At 34.8% G+C, this 15,871-nt stretch overlaps 1 protein-coding gene across 3 annotated transcripts in view; it reads right to left on the reverse strand.

Annotated features, from left to right (window-relative positions):
* Positions 1 to 15,871, reverse strand: part of CACNA2D1 (calcium voltage-gated channel auxiliary subunit alpha2delta 1) — a 366,353-nt gene that overhangs the window by 161,154 nt on the left and 189,328 nt on the right. For all 3 annotated transcript variants that reach the window (XM_054631736.2, XM_077179149.1, XM_077179150.1), the window contains exon 5: positions 9,132 to 9,176. In XM_054631736.2, the coding sequence (XP_054487711.1) occupies positions 9,132 to 9,176 (45 nt within the window). The remainder of the gene's footprint in view (positions 1 to 9,131; positions 9,177 to 15,871) is intronic.

Consider the following 15,871-nt stretch of genomic DNA (forward strand, 5'->3'; position numbering starts at 1 on the left):
CATCACCTCCAGGAGGCCTCCTAATCTATGTTTGTCCCTACTAATGGGGCTTAAAACACTATATAAACATCACAGGCTAATTCATGGTCACAAAAATTTAATGCAGCTTTTCACTAATTAAATGACAGCTGTATCTAGGCAGACAAAGGCAGTAGGTAAACCATGCACTGGCCTATGGACCAGAGGCTTTCCCTGCAGACTAAACACCATACCACAATTTAAGTAAAATGCCATAACACTATTAGACTAATATATTTATATATTAGACTATAGTCATAAGACTATTTATATGACTTTTTAAAGTGCTAGTATGGTGAAATCCTAACAGTGCAATAATGCTGAGGAATATCATTCACAGAAACTAAGGGAAGTTTAAGAAAGATAATCTGTCTAAGTAAAGAATCATATCAGAAGAAAGCCAACAAAAAAACAAAGAAAAAGAAAGTGTAACCAAAAGGAAGAAGACGCAGGTCAATCTGTAGATTTTGAAAGAGTTTTAAAATGCCAGGAAATTAAAATACTTATGTAAAAGGTCAGCTGAAGTTTGAGTTCCAAAGTTTTAAGGGCTGGGCAATGTGATTTCCCACTGGATTAAAATTTATTTTCAATATGCACCATAAAGAGAGCTGCAATAATTCCTTTAACACCCTGTTTTACACATTGACACTAAAAACTCTGGAAGATTTCAACTCTGTTGATGATAATAGATATGACTGTCTCCTTCAATCTGTTTTTTTTTTTTTTCCCACCTATTCTCCAAAAATCAAAAGGGACAGAACATGTTGAGCAACAAGGAAGGGCCAGGGAATGTTTTCTGGCCCTTTGCAGATTGCATCAGCTGGTTCAGAAATGCTCCTGTTTGCAGTCAGGGGCAGGAACAGGACCTGCATTTCATCACCTGCAGTATACACACACCACCACAGAGAACTCCATTTGAATATTAAAATGTTGTAAGTGGTCCTTTCCAGGATTCTTGATCTGACTTGGAATTTTCAAAGCCTACCTCCACCTTTGATCAGTCATATGAAAACATCAGATTGAGTCATTGGTTTTGTTTTGTACCACTTACAAGTGCCAATGTGACCCACACATTTCAAAGCAACACATCAGAACACTCAAACAACTCTGGGATCTGGCAACAAAGTGATTGCTGAAAATCACTGCCTCAAATGCTATAAACTTCCTGTGACAAGTTCAGCTTTTGGTCCTGCTTTTATTTACCAATAAACAATTACACTGCATTCACTGCAATTGTTATCACTCATGCATTTGATATCAGTAGGAAATATCCTGAAGCAAGAAACCTTCCATTAAACTGATGAATCACCAGCTTTAGGGCTGAATTCTGATCTTTGATGTGGCATAAACTCAGCCTCCATGGGGAGACTTCAAGAACTGCTCTGTTGTGCAAATTTGCCTTCAAGGTAGGACTCTCCCCATTAGGAACAGTCTCATCTTTTTTAGGACACTGGCAACTACAGCTATCACTCTTGCCATTATTATTTCATAACTCTGTTTCACAGATAGGTAAGAGATAGCTGTGGGGCAGTCATTTATTTCATTATCATGTATTTTTCATTTCAAGCTTGAACATACATTCATCTGGGAGAAGGGAAGACTTGCACAAATTTGAATAAAGGAATATAAACCTGACACCTACTTTTTTAATCATAATAGTTGAAAAAAAAAAAAAAGAAAAGCAAAAAATAAAAGTAAGAATCTCTGCTTCCTGAGGCAATAGATCACTATAATTGCAATAGGAAGCTCAAAGGAATCCCTTTTTTCCCCCGTGGGCTGTACTCAAGCTTACCTGTAAGACCTTGAAATGGCAAGATCTGAATGTTTCCCAGTGATACTTGATAAAAGGAACACATTCCCCTTTAAACAATGCAAAAAAGTCCTGGTACTAAGGCAGACAAAGTCAATCATGCCCTCACTATCAGTTCCAATATTTCCAAAGAATGGCATCCAAATCAATCTCTCAGATAACACAGGATTCCTGATGTGAGAGAGAAATGAATTCAGCAAGAACACTCAAATTTTCCTAAAAAACCTGGAGGCCAAAATACCATGAAATTACTAATATTAGTAAGTCCTCTTGTATATAAAGAATGATGAACAATAGAGGAAAGATAAAAACATAAAAATATGGTTTTCCTGCTTACTCACTCCTTCCCAAATATGAAAGATAAAATCCTGTGCATTGTCTTGTAACAGAATTAATTTCTATAACAGAACCTTCTATAACAGAAAGAAGTGTGTATTTTGGCCATAAATACTATTTTACTATACACCACAAAAGTAAATTAAATACATTTAAAAAAAGATAAAATATGGATCTACCTTGTCATGGCTGTTCATTTTAAACCATGTTCATTCAAATTAAACTATTTCAACATATGTACCAAAGTATGTTCTGTCTAGAATACACTATGTTAGAAAATCTATGAATTTGTTGCATATTTGGGAAGCACAGGAAAGAGGCTTGGAATACTCTCAGCAACCAAAAAGTACAACAACTTGGAAGTTCTTTCTCAAAATAGAATGAGTAAAGGAGTCTGTGTGAATATATCAAATTTTCTGTCCTCATTTCATTAAATCTTAGGTTTATTATAGACTTTAAGTATTAATTCCAAGCAATACAGTCTAGTATCAAAAGCTATAGGTTCATTTTCAAGATTATATATATAATTAAAATTAAAATATAGCTGAAAAATATGACATTTACTACAGATTAGAAATTTTTGTTCTAATGAAACTTCTCTAAAGTTATCAAAATGTTACTTACACTGGGCTATCAGCAGTCCTACTCTCACAGTCTTTCATTATGAAAGATATCATTTACACCAGCACCGATTTCTTTGCCTCTCATGGTCTAGGTCAGTTTAAGAGCACATTTACCCTGTCAAAATGTGTCCTCTGTCTATATTAAAAAAAAAAAAAAAAAGACAAACCCCCCCAAAAAACTAGGATAAGGCATTTCTCTGTGCAGCTAGTACCCATTACATTACAATGAGGAACCAGAACTAACAAAAACTCAATAGAATCCATGCCATATTTCTGAGAATCAGAGTACGTGGCACAGATGCAGCCCAAGTTCTCAAAAAATTCAAATTCAAAATATCTCCATCAAACACAACCCAATAAATATTTCAGTCTATTTACAGATTTAGCCACTAGCTCATTTTAGTATCATCATTCTCCAAGAATGTACAAATTTTGTCTAGAACAAACAGTAAATTATGTTTTCCAGTGACATTTTCACATGCCTAAGTCCACCACATACCATCAAGAGATATGACAAACAGAAAATATAAGAAGTAGGTATGTAAATATGCATAAATATTCATTAATATGGGCTGGTAAAAAACCTTGGTAGATTCAGACAGAGAAGAAATTAAATCTAAAAATGGGTGCAACATAGACACATGAAGAACAGCAATCATAAAAATAAGCTCTAAAGAGATATGCTGTGTGTACAACACCTACTTATTGGCACCTTCTTGCTTGGGTGTGCAACTCACAGTTATTGGTAGTGTTATCTAACTTGATTTTCTAATCTCTATGGCATAGACTTTGCCCATTTACTCATCATAAATGAGAAAAGCAGAAATTCTTTATGACTTATTTTAAAAATTTCTTCAGTATCAAAGCAGTAAAGGACAAAGAGAAGATGAAAAGAACTACAGCCCATCATAGCTGTGACAGCAATGTCAAACCATATTGGTTGTCCTGCAATGAAAGCAGAGGGAATAAGGGACCTAAGGGACATAAGGAAGTAAGCTGGTTACTCTTGCTGGGCTGCCCTATTGCAAAAGGAAACTAGATCCTCTACAGCTTAGCACTTAAGCTCATCCTAAATGATTTGAGACAAATTTCTTATTGAAAATGCATATCCTACACTGTCTATGAAATATTGGAAAGTTAGTAGCTTCAGCTCAGAATAAAACCTGATGCTTAGAAGCCCACCCTTAGCTAAACCCAGGTGGTAGGACATTGATGTGGTTATTTGTGTGCTGGCACCCAGACACAGTGAAAGCACACAGACAGAACTACTCCTACATATGCAGATAAAAGGGAGCTCTATAAAGGTTTTATCTTATCAGAATCAGGTTTAAAAACCTTGAAAAGCCAGAGAAAACCTGCATCTGTTGGATGAGATGCAAAAGCATCATCTCAGTCCCTGTCCCAGCATCCTCTGTAGCATCATTAGGACCAGTCATTACTCAGTCTCACTTTTCAATCCAGCCACTGGCGGCTGCTGGGCTTGCAGAAATCTGGCATCACCCTTTCAGTCTCTAGAAATCTTTTCTATACCTGTCACCTTTGAGACTGGACCACTGGAGTCCTCCATCTGCCCCATCTCTGCTCCTGATTCTCTTCCAGGCTGACCATATTCAGGTGCCATCTCCCCCTCAAGGGCTCCACCTGACCCAACAGAGCTCCTGAAACACTGGTGTACAGAGGACACTTTTATTTTATGATGTCTGGCTATAAAACACACAAAATATCATACTTGTATAAATTAAATTATTCTGCAATTTTCAATGCTTGTGGCTGGAGGGAAGAAAAAGGCCAAAAAAACAGCATTTCTCTGATCAAATCCACAGTAGGTTCAGACTTGTTTCCAAGTAAACCTGGGATATTTCATTAACAGACTTCTTTTTACTAAATTAATCATAGGTGCACATATAAGCAGATTTTTCAACCTTGATACCATAAAGCAGTAGAAAAGGCAAGACTTGGCTATAAGCAGAGATCCACTAAACTTCCAAAGCCACTGTCAATGCCTTTTAAATCTTGGGAAGAAGCATTCCCACAAAGAGCATGCCTTTTAGATAACCATTCTGGTCTCTGCTTACTTCTGCCCAATATTTATTCTTCACTTCATATTTAAAAAAAAAAAGAGAAAGTTGAGGGGTGGAAATTATTTTGCTTTCTAAAATGTTTGTTAAAACACACCACATTTTTTCTGAAGAATTTACATTCAAAACCAATTATCCTTTCATATTTTTACAATAGTTTTCAATTTGATGTAGATGTAATTTTTTCATCAGTATTTATAAAGCCCCAACTTGATAGCTGTATTTATGCTGCAGTTTAAGCTCAAAGAGAGCTAATGTTTCCCAAATTATTGCAAAACAACAAGTCATCACTGAATTAGGAAAAATTCCTAAACCATATGGCACAGATAGCTTATTGTTTCAAAAGATTTATTCCTTCTTTATTATAAAGTAATAAAAATGTATTTGTTTTAAAATCAAACATAGGAATATTCTGGATTTTTGCCTCTAGTGGGACCCACACATGGACGCCTAGTCACATTCTGAATTCACACTTTGTGCAGATATTTGCTGTCCAAAGAGACCCATAATTGTAGAGCCTCCCCGTTAGTCCAGTAAAAGAAAAGAAAAGATGCTGCTACCACTGAGTATGTGATCAATAATTGCACAAGGAGGACAGCTCTGTTAGCCATGACTGCAAGCCAGTGTGAGACTGCATGAAGGCAGTGTCCAATAAATCACTTGTGCTAACCAGGGACACAGCTCCTGCCAGGAGACACAACTGGCTGCTCCCAATTAATGCCCAGGGATTACAGGGAAACTGCAGACTTGCAGTGAAGTGTGGCTGGTTTCATGTTAAAGACATTTCTTTATTTGTTTGACTTAGTTCTTTCCATCAAATCATTAAAAAAAATAATTTCCTTAGGCTGTTGTAGCTTGTCCAGAAACAAGTTTATAAAACCATGACAAGAAATTAAACTAAAAAATTTGGAAAAGGAGCAAGATGCAAAGAGGAAATGAGAGAAACATTAGGAAAGGAACTCAGGATATATGAAAATTAAGCAATTGAGCAATTCTGTGTACATTCAAGTTGTGGATTACTTGAATGTGACAGTGTTCACAAGGGTTCCTGGATGAGGCAAGAGATGAGAATGTTGACTCCATGTTGATTTATTATTTTATTATATATATCTATTATAATATAACTATACTAAAATAATAGAAGGAAAGGTTTCCTCAGAAGGCTAGCTAAGAATAGAAATAAATGAATAACAAAGGTTTGTGTCTCAGACAGAGAGTCTAAGCTATCTGGTCTGTGGTTGGCCATTAATTGTAAACCTTCAAGATGGCCCAATCACAGACACACTTGATGCATTCCACAGCAGCAGATAAGCATTGTTTACATTTTGTTTCTGAGGCCTCAGCTTCTCAGAAGGGAAAAAATCCTAAAGAAAAAGATTTTCACAAAAGATGTCTGCGACACTTGAATAGAAGGAAACAGAAAAAAAAGTTTTAGAAATAAACTAGACATGAATGAAATTACTGGAAATAAAATGGAAACTAAAATAAAAGAAGAGGAAAGAATTGAGCAGTGAAACAAAATTACTACCAATAAGGTGGGGGTACAAAGGAAAAGATGAGAAAACGGGCAAGAAATATGAAAACTAATGGGAAAGAGCAGCTTAATGTGGCACTACTCAGTTATCTATTGAAAGCACTGCAGCATTTGTCCAAATACAACAAGCTGTTGACACCTGCAAATTAAAGTGCACAAACAGGCTGCAATATATCAAGCTGAGAGGGTTCTTGGGAAAAGGACAGTGAATGAAAACCTGAGAGACCTATACTAAATTACAAGTTTGGCCATTATCTTCCTATAAGATATAAAAAATGGAAATATAATACCTCCTACCTTGTTGTGAGGATAAAACTCATTAATTATCATCAAGTGCTCACACATTACCTGGAGCACTGGGGGGGAGGGGGAAATAAGCAAGCAGAATATAATTGCTGTTGTAAGATAAAGAGTACAAAAGGTCTATTACTGATTGATGGACTGCAGGGTAACAAATTGATCATTTTATCTGAGAGACTGAGAAATCCAAAGGCCAGAGAATGATTGGCCTTCATGTGCTTCTTTTTTTTTTTTTTTTAAGTACAAACAAGCCCAGTCATTAGATTAGAAAAGGCCAATATAGACAGCAGATGAAAAATGAGAGAAGGATCTCCTGAATGTGGTATGGGAATGGGAAGAAGGAAAGGAAACTGTCCTACAGTATTTAAACATACACCAGAAACATACACAGAATTCAAGAGGACTGCTCTTCTGAAAAGGCTGGAATATTCAAAGGATGAGTGGAGACAAATAAAAACTGGCAGGCAAGACCTGTGAGATTGATTTCTTCTGATCCTTCAGCATCCAAAAGATCTAAAAGGATCTGTTACAGGGACCTGTTCACAGAGAAACACACACCTAGAAATGATTCAGTTCAGATAACCTTAGACATCTGTCTCAAAACAAACTGAACAGCTCCCTAGAGGTACCCACAGTGATTAGTTTAGATGTCTAATTTTAATAAATTAATTTCTGCTACTAATTATTCTTGATTGTACTCAAAGATAAATATAATATCATTTCCTGTGAATAAATGAAGGCTTACAGCATGGGAGAGGAAAAAAGTGTGGACTTGTTAGACACAGAAAGGAATGGATTGTAAACACAGTTTTACTAACCAGTGCTTCAGAGATGATTTTATTGAATTTTCTAAATATATAAAGAAAAAAGCTGTCTAAAGCATCTTTTTCTCAGGAGAAGGGAAGAATCTGTGGTGTTTACATAGTTGAGATCTAGATGAAGGTCTTCTCAAAAAAAAAATCACTATAAGATCACTTCTCAACAATAAACATTATTATAAACTTCATTCTAATGAATGTTCAGAAAGACATAAAAAAGAAATAAAACGGAAACAGAAATAAAGGAGTATATTTGCTGTAACAAACTTTGTTTGTTTTGGGGTGTGTGTGTGTGTGTACTTTTTTATTGAAGGGAAATAAATGTCCTGAAGAAAATAAAATATAAAAATAAAAACCAAAGACTAAACTCTGAAATAGTATTTCCTCTCCTGCCTTGCTGAACAGATTTGTATTTTGGTTGTAGAAGTAGCAATCTGAAGACCTGTCCCAGTACTACTTAATCATAACAGATATACCACATTTTTTACTTCACACCACAATCTAAAATTACTATCTGGTATATTGAGATTAAAAATCCAATATTTCAGCTTTGTAATTCTGTTTCCAGAGAAGATTAGCACCTGCCATCCAGTGAATTTAATGAGAACAGAATAATATATCTCAAAATTAGGTTACTTCTAATGAATTTTACTGAAACCATGCAAACTTTAAAACTCAGGACAGTAGTTTGTGGTATCTGAAATGAGGTACTCATAACTGTATATAGCCATATAAAATAGTTCTGCTTGACATGATCTATGTACCTTCTTTAATTGCCTTACAGCAGAAGCATCCATTAAATAGTGATGCCATCAATCTCTAAAGTATACTTGATTAAAAAGTGCAAATGAAGCATGCTGGCAATTCTGATTAATACATTTACAACATTTTTCTATGGTCTTATAAATTAAATCTATAATGAAGACAAGCAGTTGTATTATCTCCAGTGAAGGTGAGGATAGCTTATATTGTCTCCAGAACACATAAAGACTTTTAACAGCTAAAGGTAGATAGGAGATTTCAACCTTTTTAAAGTAAGAGTTTTAGTAAACCAGGAATTGAAGTATCATACATTTAGTCTAAATCTTTTGATTGGATTTTCAGTTTTCCCAAATCTTATTACAGTCACATAAATGATCACAATGTGAATGAAAATAATTATTCGGTAACATTTCACATCTTTCCCTCCTCATGTAAAAGATTTATTACAAAGAATACAGAAAAACACCACATGATCTTGGAAAATAAGGCCAGAAAATGATTCCTTCAAAGTGAACTGAATTATTTACATTTATCATTTTGATTCTCCAATCCTATAATTTGATTTCATTACGTTTCAAAAAGTGAATTATACTGCTGTCAGGATCTTCATTGTCCCAGCACATTTTCTGCCTGACCAGTAATTCAAACTGTATGAAAGGAGACAGACTTTGAGAATTAAAACATAAAATATTGTCTGGCTCTTGAGGAAGCTTTTAAAGACATTTTGAAGTTTCTTGCTTTTTTTGCTTCTGCCCAATCTTTAAATGATATTCTTAAAGTTTCATTAATGTTTTCATTCCCCTAATTTTCTGAGATTACAGGCAACGAAATTAAATGAAACATATTACTTACATCATTCTGATCATCTTTTGCATTGTAATAGATTATATCATTATTCTGTAAGAGAAAGAAAAGTAATTGTTAGTTTGAAAGCAGGGAATAAACTTAGGTAGCAATAATCTCTACTATTGCAAGATACATTTTGAACTAAACCACTAGTTCTTTATGTATTCTCTTTGAAACATGACAAACTCTGATCTTTGCTTGCTCTCTGTTGCATGCACAATTTCCCATGCTCGTGCTAAACTTCATTCATTTAACTCATTTAATGCTCCTTCCGTGGGAGGCTGCATAAGTCACTCAAAACACAGCTAGAAAAGTACAGATAACATTGGACAAACTCCAGAGCTCATAAAAGGCTTCCATGAGCTGTTTCTGCCACAGACAAGTGACTTTCCCTGTGCAATTAGGGGGTTTATGCCCCGTGACATCCAGCAGGCAGCAGATACAGCCAGGCACGGCTTTGCTAAGTGGGGTAAGTGTTTGCTGTACACATGTTTATTGTTGCATTCACCTCCCACTGCGAAAATAAATCTGTGAAAATACATCACAGGGGAGTCTGGCTGGTGAAGTGCACAGCAGCTCCTGGCAGCTCTGTGGAAACACTGTACCATGGAATTCAAGCAAAGCATAGAGGGAGAAGATTGCTCATTCCCATTCTAAAATCAGTCAGAAATTCCATTCAGTGGTAACTTCTATAGTTTGCTGAAAACTGGGGTACGTCCTATGGAATACAGGTTTTGTGGTTTTTTTCATGTTTAACTATTACTGAACCATTTAAAAACCTTGTAAGATTTAGGTTCACTGGAGTAGCTTTCCACCAAATAAATTGCTGCGATGTGCCCAAAGTTTTTAAATAAAATAAATTTTAAATGCATTTCTGTCTGAAATAGAGACATGTATGGACAGTCTTTTTAATTACCTTTATTGATTTTGAATAAATAAAAAGAGAAGTTATATTTCTTTATATCCAGCAGTGTGCTTAAAATAGGTGATTGCTGTTGACCTCTGAAAATTATCTTATTTTTTCAGATCTGTTTATGGTAATATCTTTTATGCATCTAAATAAAAAGTTAAAAACAACAAAGTGTTTTCTTTTATAAATACCAACAGGAGAGAATGATTTCAGTAGTCATTCTTCAAGCAGATAAGCCAACAACAGTTTTTACTTTCACTAAAAAAGTATGACATGTATTACAAAGTAATGCAGTTCATCTTTAAAAATGATCATTTTACTCACTCCATAAATAATGACATCATTTATTCTCCTTTTTGACCTTTTAGAAAGTCAAACATGAAATATATTACAGATGAGCTAAATGCCATTTTGAGGTAAGTGCTATTAACATGAATTCATCCTTTTCCCTCAAAATGAACTTTTCCACTTTTCCATCAAGACACTTTTCTATCCATAGGTCAGTTGGTTGAATATTTGTATCTGGATATCAAAGCCAGACCTCCAGGCATTACAGACACAGGAAGAAATTCTTTTCATCATTAAAGACTGAAGCTAATTGCTTATTCACTTGATTGTTGCAAGGAAAAGGCCATATAATGTTTGTGGAAATCTTTAAGTAAGTCAGAAGAGGCAAAGGTTCCATTTTCTTTGGTTCCTCTTCACTTTGTAAATTGCTATGTACAAAATAACTGTTCTGTAAATAAAGTGATTGGTTCAAAAGCCCCTCTGATTCCTTAGCAGGCAACATTTGAAGCTGCAAAGGATGCAGCCACAAATATTAACACAAGTGTTTTCATCACATGGTAATCTGTTCAGTTAAAAAAAGAAAATAAAATAAAATTTCCACATTTTGTTTACTGCAACTCTCATCCCTAGAAGGTTTTGCGCAGGAAAAATGAGAGCAGGAAAAGCAAAGCAGACATAATTAACTGGCTATATTGGTTTTGTTTACAGCTTTTCTTTTTAGAATGAACATTTTCATAAAATACAATTTCTATTAGGCCCTCTCTTGTATTGACTCTCATCTAGACATGAGTTTATTTCCTGAGTCCCTCTCTACTGCTCTTGCATATCCTGCTATCAAATCATTATTGTATAGAATTTTTAACACTGTCATCAACAGACAAAACTCTCTTCATGTACTTCCACAAAATGACTCTTTATTTTCCTTGTCTTATATTTTTATTTATCTGTTTAAATTTTTCAAAGCTGTCACAGCTTTACTATTTATCTATACTGGACTGAACAGCATTTTTTAAATCACCTTTTAGAATAACATTTCAGGAACATGACATATTTCCAAGTTAATGAAAATAAACACTTCCTGCCCAAATGACTCAGATATTTTTGTAAGGTTATTCATATCTTGTTGTCCATTACCCTGCCTGGAGATATTACCTATATAATGAATAAACTGACACTGACATTGGACATATCTCACTACTCTTAATATAGAAAATATGAGATACCCAGTGCTACAACACACTGAATGCTGTATGGTTCACAAATTAGATTCATGGATCACTCAGATCTTTAGAGGACAATTTTTCATCATTTAACCACTTCCAGTTGGCAAGAACAAATTGCTTTGTTGCTGGCTCTCAAGCGAGTAGTTTAGTTATTTATTAACTTCTTGACACAACAAATTTGAATCTTCCCACTGCTGCACACTTCTGGCACCAAGTAATACTGCAAACTTGGTCAGCAAACTGAAGGTAGAGTGTAAATAGCCTAGATTTTTATTTTTGTTCTTTATCCAGTAATTCTGTGCAAAAGAGAGGGTAAAGACCCACTTTTACTTCTGTTCACCAATGAAGGGATTTAGTAATGCAGTCCTGAAGCTGAACTTATAAAAGAATGACTTTGAAAGACCATATGCATATAGGAAAAACTGCAGTGTAGTATCAATTTATGATTTTATGGTTTTCACCATCTTTAGTTCCCCTTTCAAAGCAAAAATTTTTAGTATCTGCAAAAGACATCAGGAAAGCCAGATAAAAATTACATTAAGGACAAAGTCATGAATGTTTTATTTTTGATTCTTACTATTTTCTATTCTTTCCTAATCTTAGTTTTTCTTCCATGCTTTCACTGACAGCATTGTCTGTTGAAGTGAGATTATTCCACTGTCTTTAAATTGCTTTTCATTTCAATAGCCCTCTGTTTTCCAGCTTGAGGTATAAAACAATTCAAATGTGTAACAATACATATTGGGTACTATCAATAAATGCTTAAATTTCAGCACACAGAATCTGAAGCTGGTGGTCTCTATAATCTCTGTGTCTAGAGAAGAAAAGTGTGGGAAAACTTTGGCTTTCAGAAAATCTGCAGATGAAATTTAAGCCCACACCAACACTAACTTACACTCATATTTTGCTTCTCTACAGAGCAAGTTCACAGACAGTCCATTGATTCAGCACATAAATGCCTAAGGTCAGCTCAGGATTACATGGATGAAGCTGTAGCTGGCTTTTCATCTCAGGAAACTGCTTTTTACAATCTAGTTCTTTCAAGAGCAACAAGGGGTTACATTGCAACAGAACAGATGGACACTACAGATAATTATGTATTGCAAAAATTGCAATAGCATATCTATGTCATTTTGCTGGTAGGAAATGTACCTCCTCCTTTACCAAGTGCCAAAAGGAAAGCTCCTGGTCATTGCTGCCATGTGGTGGTGTCTACAGGAACATCTCCTCTCCAAATCTTAGGCTAGAATTCCAAGAACTGTACATGCAGTTTGTGCTCCACCAACCAGTCTAAAGATTCATTTTTGAAGTCTTTTTCAGCAGACATCAATGCAGTCTTTTCAAAAATGCTCCTTTCATGGAATCTGTGGTTAAAATTATATAAAACCTCAGATCTATCTGTGGGCTTCCTAGAGACCCTACAGGACCCAGGGCCCATGATGCAGCCTAAAATGGTGTTAGGCCTACAGGGGAGATTGGCTTGAAATCAATTACAGAACCTTATGAGACTCTATAATGAACTACAAGAAAACAAATAGATTATATATTAAAAAAAAGGGGCAGGGAGGGAAAAAGGTTTTCTGCATCTTTTCATATTGTAAGAAATTAATATAATGTATTAATTTTGACAGATGTCACATTTACCCTTTTTTTCCTTAAAAGCTGCATTTCCAGAATTGTAGGTAAAGTGTTAAAGTAAAAAAATTACACTTTTTGCTATTACAGAGACACTAGAAAATAATTAACTCCCTCAGAAAATAAAACAGAAGAGCTTCAGTTAAAGGTTTCTACAACTCAAAGGTTTTCTTCAGCAAACCCCTGGAAGCAAACTCAAAATTATTTTTCAAATACATATTACTGCATAATTATAACTACACGCTTTAAAATCTGAAATTACAACCAAATATGTTTATTTGGATTTTGTTTTAAAACAGGATACTTCCCACAACTTCTAAGTATTTTACCCAAGAAGTTCTAAAGGACCCAAAGTGAGTCAATGTAAAAATGCTGCTCTATATTGCAGATAATCTGCAAGTAGTGAGGATTCTTTTAGTTTGGAGGTAAGAGGTAGAGAAAGAAATCAAAATCAGGGAGAAACCAAACCATATAGCAAATAAAAGTCTGATCTTGACTCTTCAGTTTTAACAAAAAAGGTCTTAAAATTACAGATAGAAATTTGGTCAACATTTTAAAATCATATTAGTCCCACACACTTGATAAAGACATTCTCATTAGTGAAAAAACTGGGAGTCCTTTTGTTTAGCATAAAGCAATAATAATAATAATAATAATTTCACTCTTTAGGCAGACCAAAGGAAATGAATGTAAATGCCTACAAATTCTAAAAAAGCATTTCATGAAGTGTTGGCAAAACATCCATTTTAATTTAAAAAAAAAAACCAAATTTTTGCATCCCCTTGAATAAAGAAATGTATTTAAAAAGTTCACTCTAATACCTTTGGGGTAATTAAGGTTTAAACCCATCCTTACAAATTCTATGAAAAATAATCCAGGCAGTTTTAGTTTAATCCCTTACACAGTCTGACATGCAGTTTAAGGCACAATAAACACCTCAGAAAAGAAAGCTAAATATGGCCTGCCACACATAAAAAATTACATCTGTTTCTAAATAGGATAATGTCAGGGAATAAAAGCCTGCAAACAGGGAAAAAAAAAGAAAGAATGTCAGCTACTACTATCTCTTTTGTTACAGCTTTGTGATTTTACAGAAGTGAAATGACACATATAAAATAAGTAGCTTAGCTGCTAATAACTTCTTTTTTCCCTTCAGTATCCATATGTAAAAATACTGATTTGTCACTTATCCTTAAAGTGAACAAAATTTCAGGCAATACAGTAAACCAGTTGCAATCATAATTACAGTGTATGCATGCAATTACAGTGCCTAAATGTGGGCTTTAAGAAATTGTAAATTTGTTTAAAACAGGAAGACTGGACATAGAATCAAGATTTTTTAAAAATAAAATTATTAAAATAAAAAAAATAAAACTGTGAAATAATAATCTATCAAGAAATATGTCGCTATATCACCCAAAATATGGACAAATGAGTCACTCGGGTTAGACATTTTTCCTCCTAACTTGATTTGATTAAATAACTGCTTTGTCAGAATATTAAATTTCATACACTAATTAAAACCTTCCAGGTCTGCACTATAATTTATGATAAGCCTTTTTCATCAGATTTGTGTAAAGGACTTTTCTCAAGATTCCACTGAGACTAATAATTGAAATGAAAAGATGAAGGTGAAGATTACAGGAAATAACATAAAGGAGCATTAAAGGTACTGCACATTGGCATAGACTATTCTTTCTTTTAAATGGTGAGAAAGATCAACTTTTTCAGCATTCATTTACAGGTAATTCCTTCACTGAAATTATCAATCCAGAAACCTTCAAAATTTACTGACAGCTTTCATGAGGGGCTCACCTGATCATTCACAGCTGCATCAGAGTGATAAATAAATAATAATTTATCAATCACCTGCATGCTCAACAGCAGGACTAAAACATAAAAACCTCATTTCAAAAGATGTTAGGTAAGTGTAATGCACACATCCAGAATCCAGATAAAAATACACTCTAGGAAAGATATTCTTTGAAGCCCTTGACATGGATTCTGAGGATTTTTGACTGAGATTGGATCCACAGATTACAGCATTGATGGTGGTCAGGTTTTAGGCATTTGAGTTAAAAACTGAGATCTTGGAAGAGTGCGTTGAAGTCTAAACTTGGAAGAAAATTTGAAATCTCTGAGGTTCCACCATAAATATTCTCCAGGTATCTCACATCCCACACCCCCAGGCTGGGCCCTGGCAGTGCAGTCCCCAGGGCAGGTCTCAGCCACTCTGGGAGCACAGGTGGAGCTGTCACCCATCTGCTCCTGGTCCCCTCAATGGCCTGACCCTCACAGTCACACATTTCCCTGTGCCCTCCTGCTCACTGGGACAATATCTGATTATGTGCTCAATTCAACCACACTTGATTTCATTTGTCTCGTGCAAATTATAATTAGTAAAGCTGAGTAAGAATTTTTTTTTTTTTTATATCATATTCAAATCTCAGGAGGAAACCCTTCTAGTTTTCACAGGACACAAGAAGTAGGGGTTTTGTTTCTTTTTTTTTTTTTCCTTTGCCTCAGTGTCCATATTATGCTACATTATACATTTACTTCAAAAAAAGGGAATCAGTGAAGAGCATTAAGGTGTACCTACATAACCTCAAAAAGAAGGATAACAAACATTAAAAAGAGCACTTGTGTCCTCAGATCTCTAGAATTCATCACATAAACTGTAAAAAATAGGC

Source organism: Agelaius phoeniceus, chromosome 5 (genome assembly GCF_051311805.1).
Source record: "Agelaius phoeniceus isolate bAgePho1 chromosome 5, bAgePho1.hap1, whole genome shotgun sequence".
In the NCBI taxonomy this organism is placed as follows: domain Eukaryota; kingdom Metazoa; phylum Chordata; class Aves; order Passeriformes; family Icteridae; genus Agelaius; species Agelaius phoeniceus.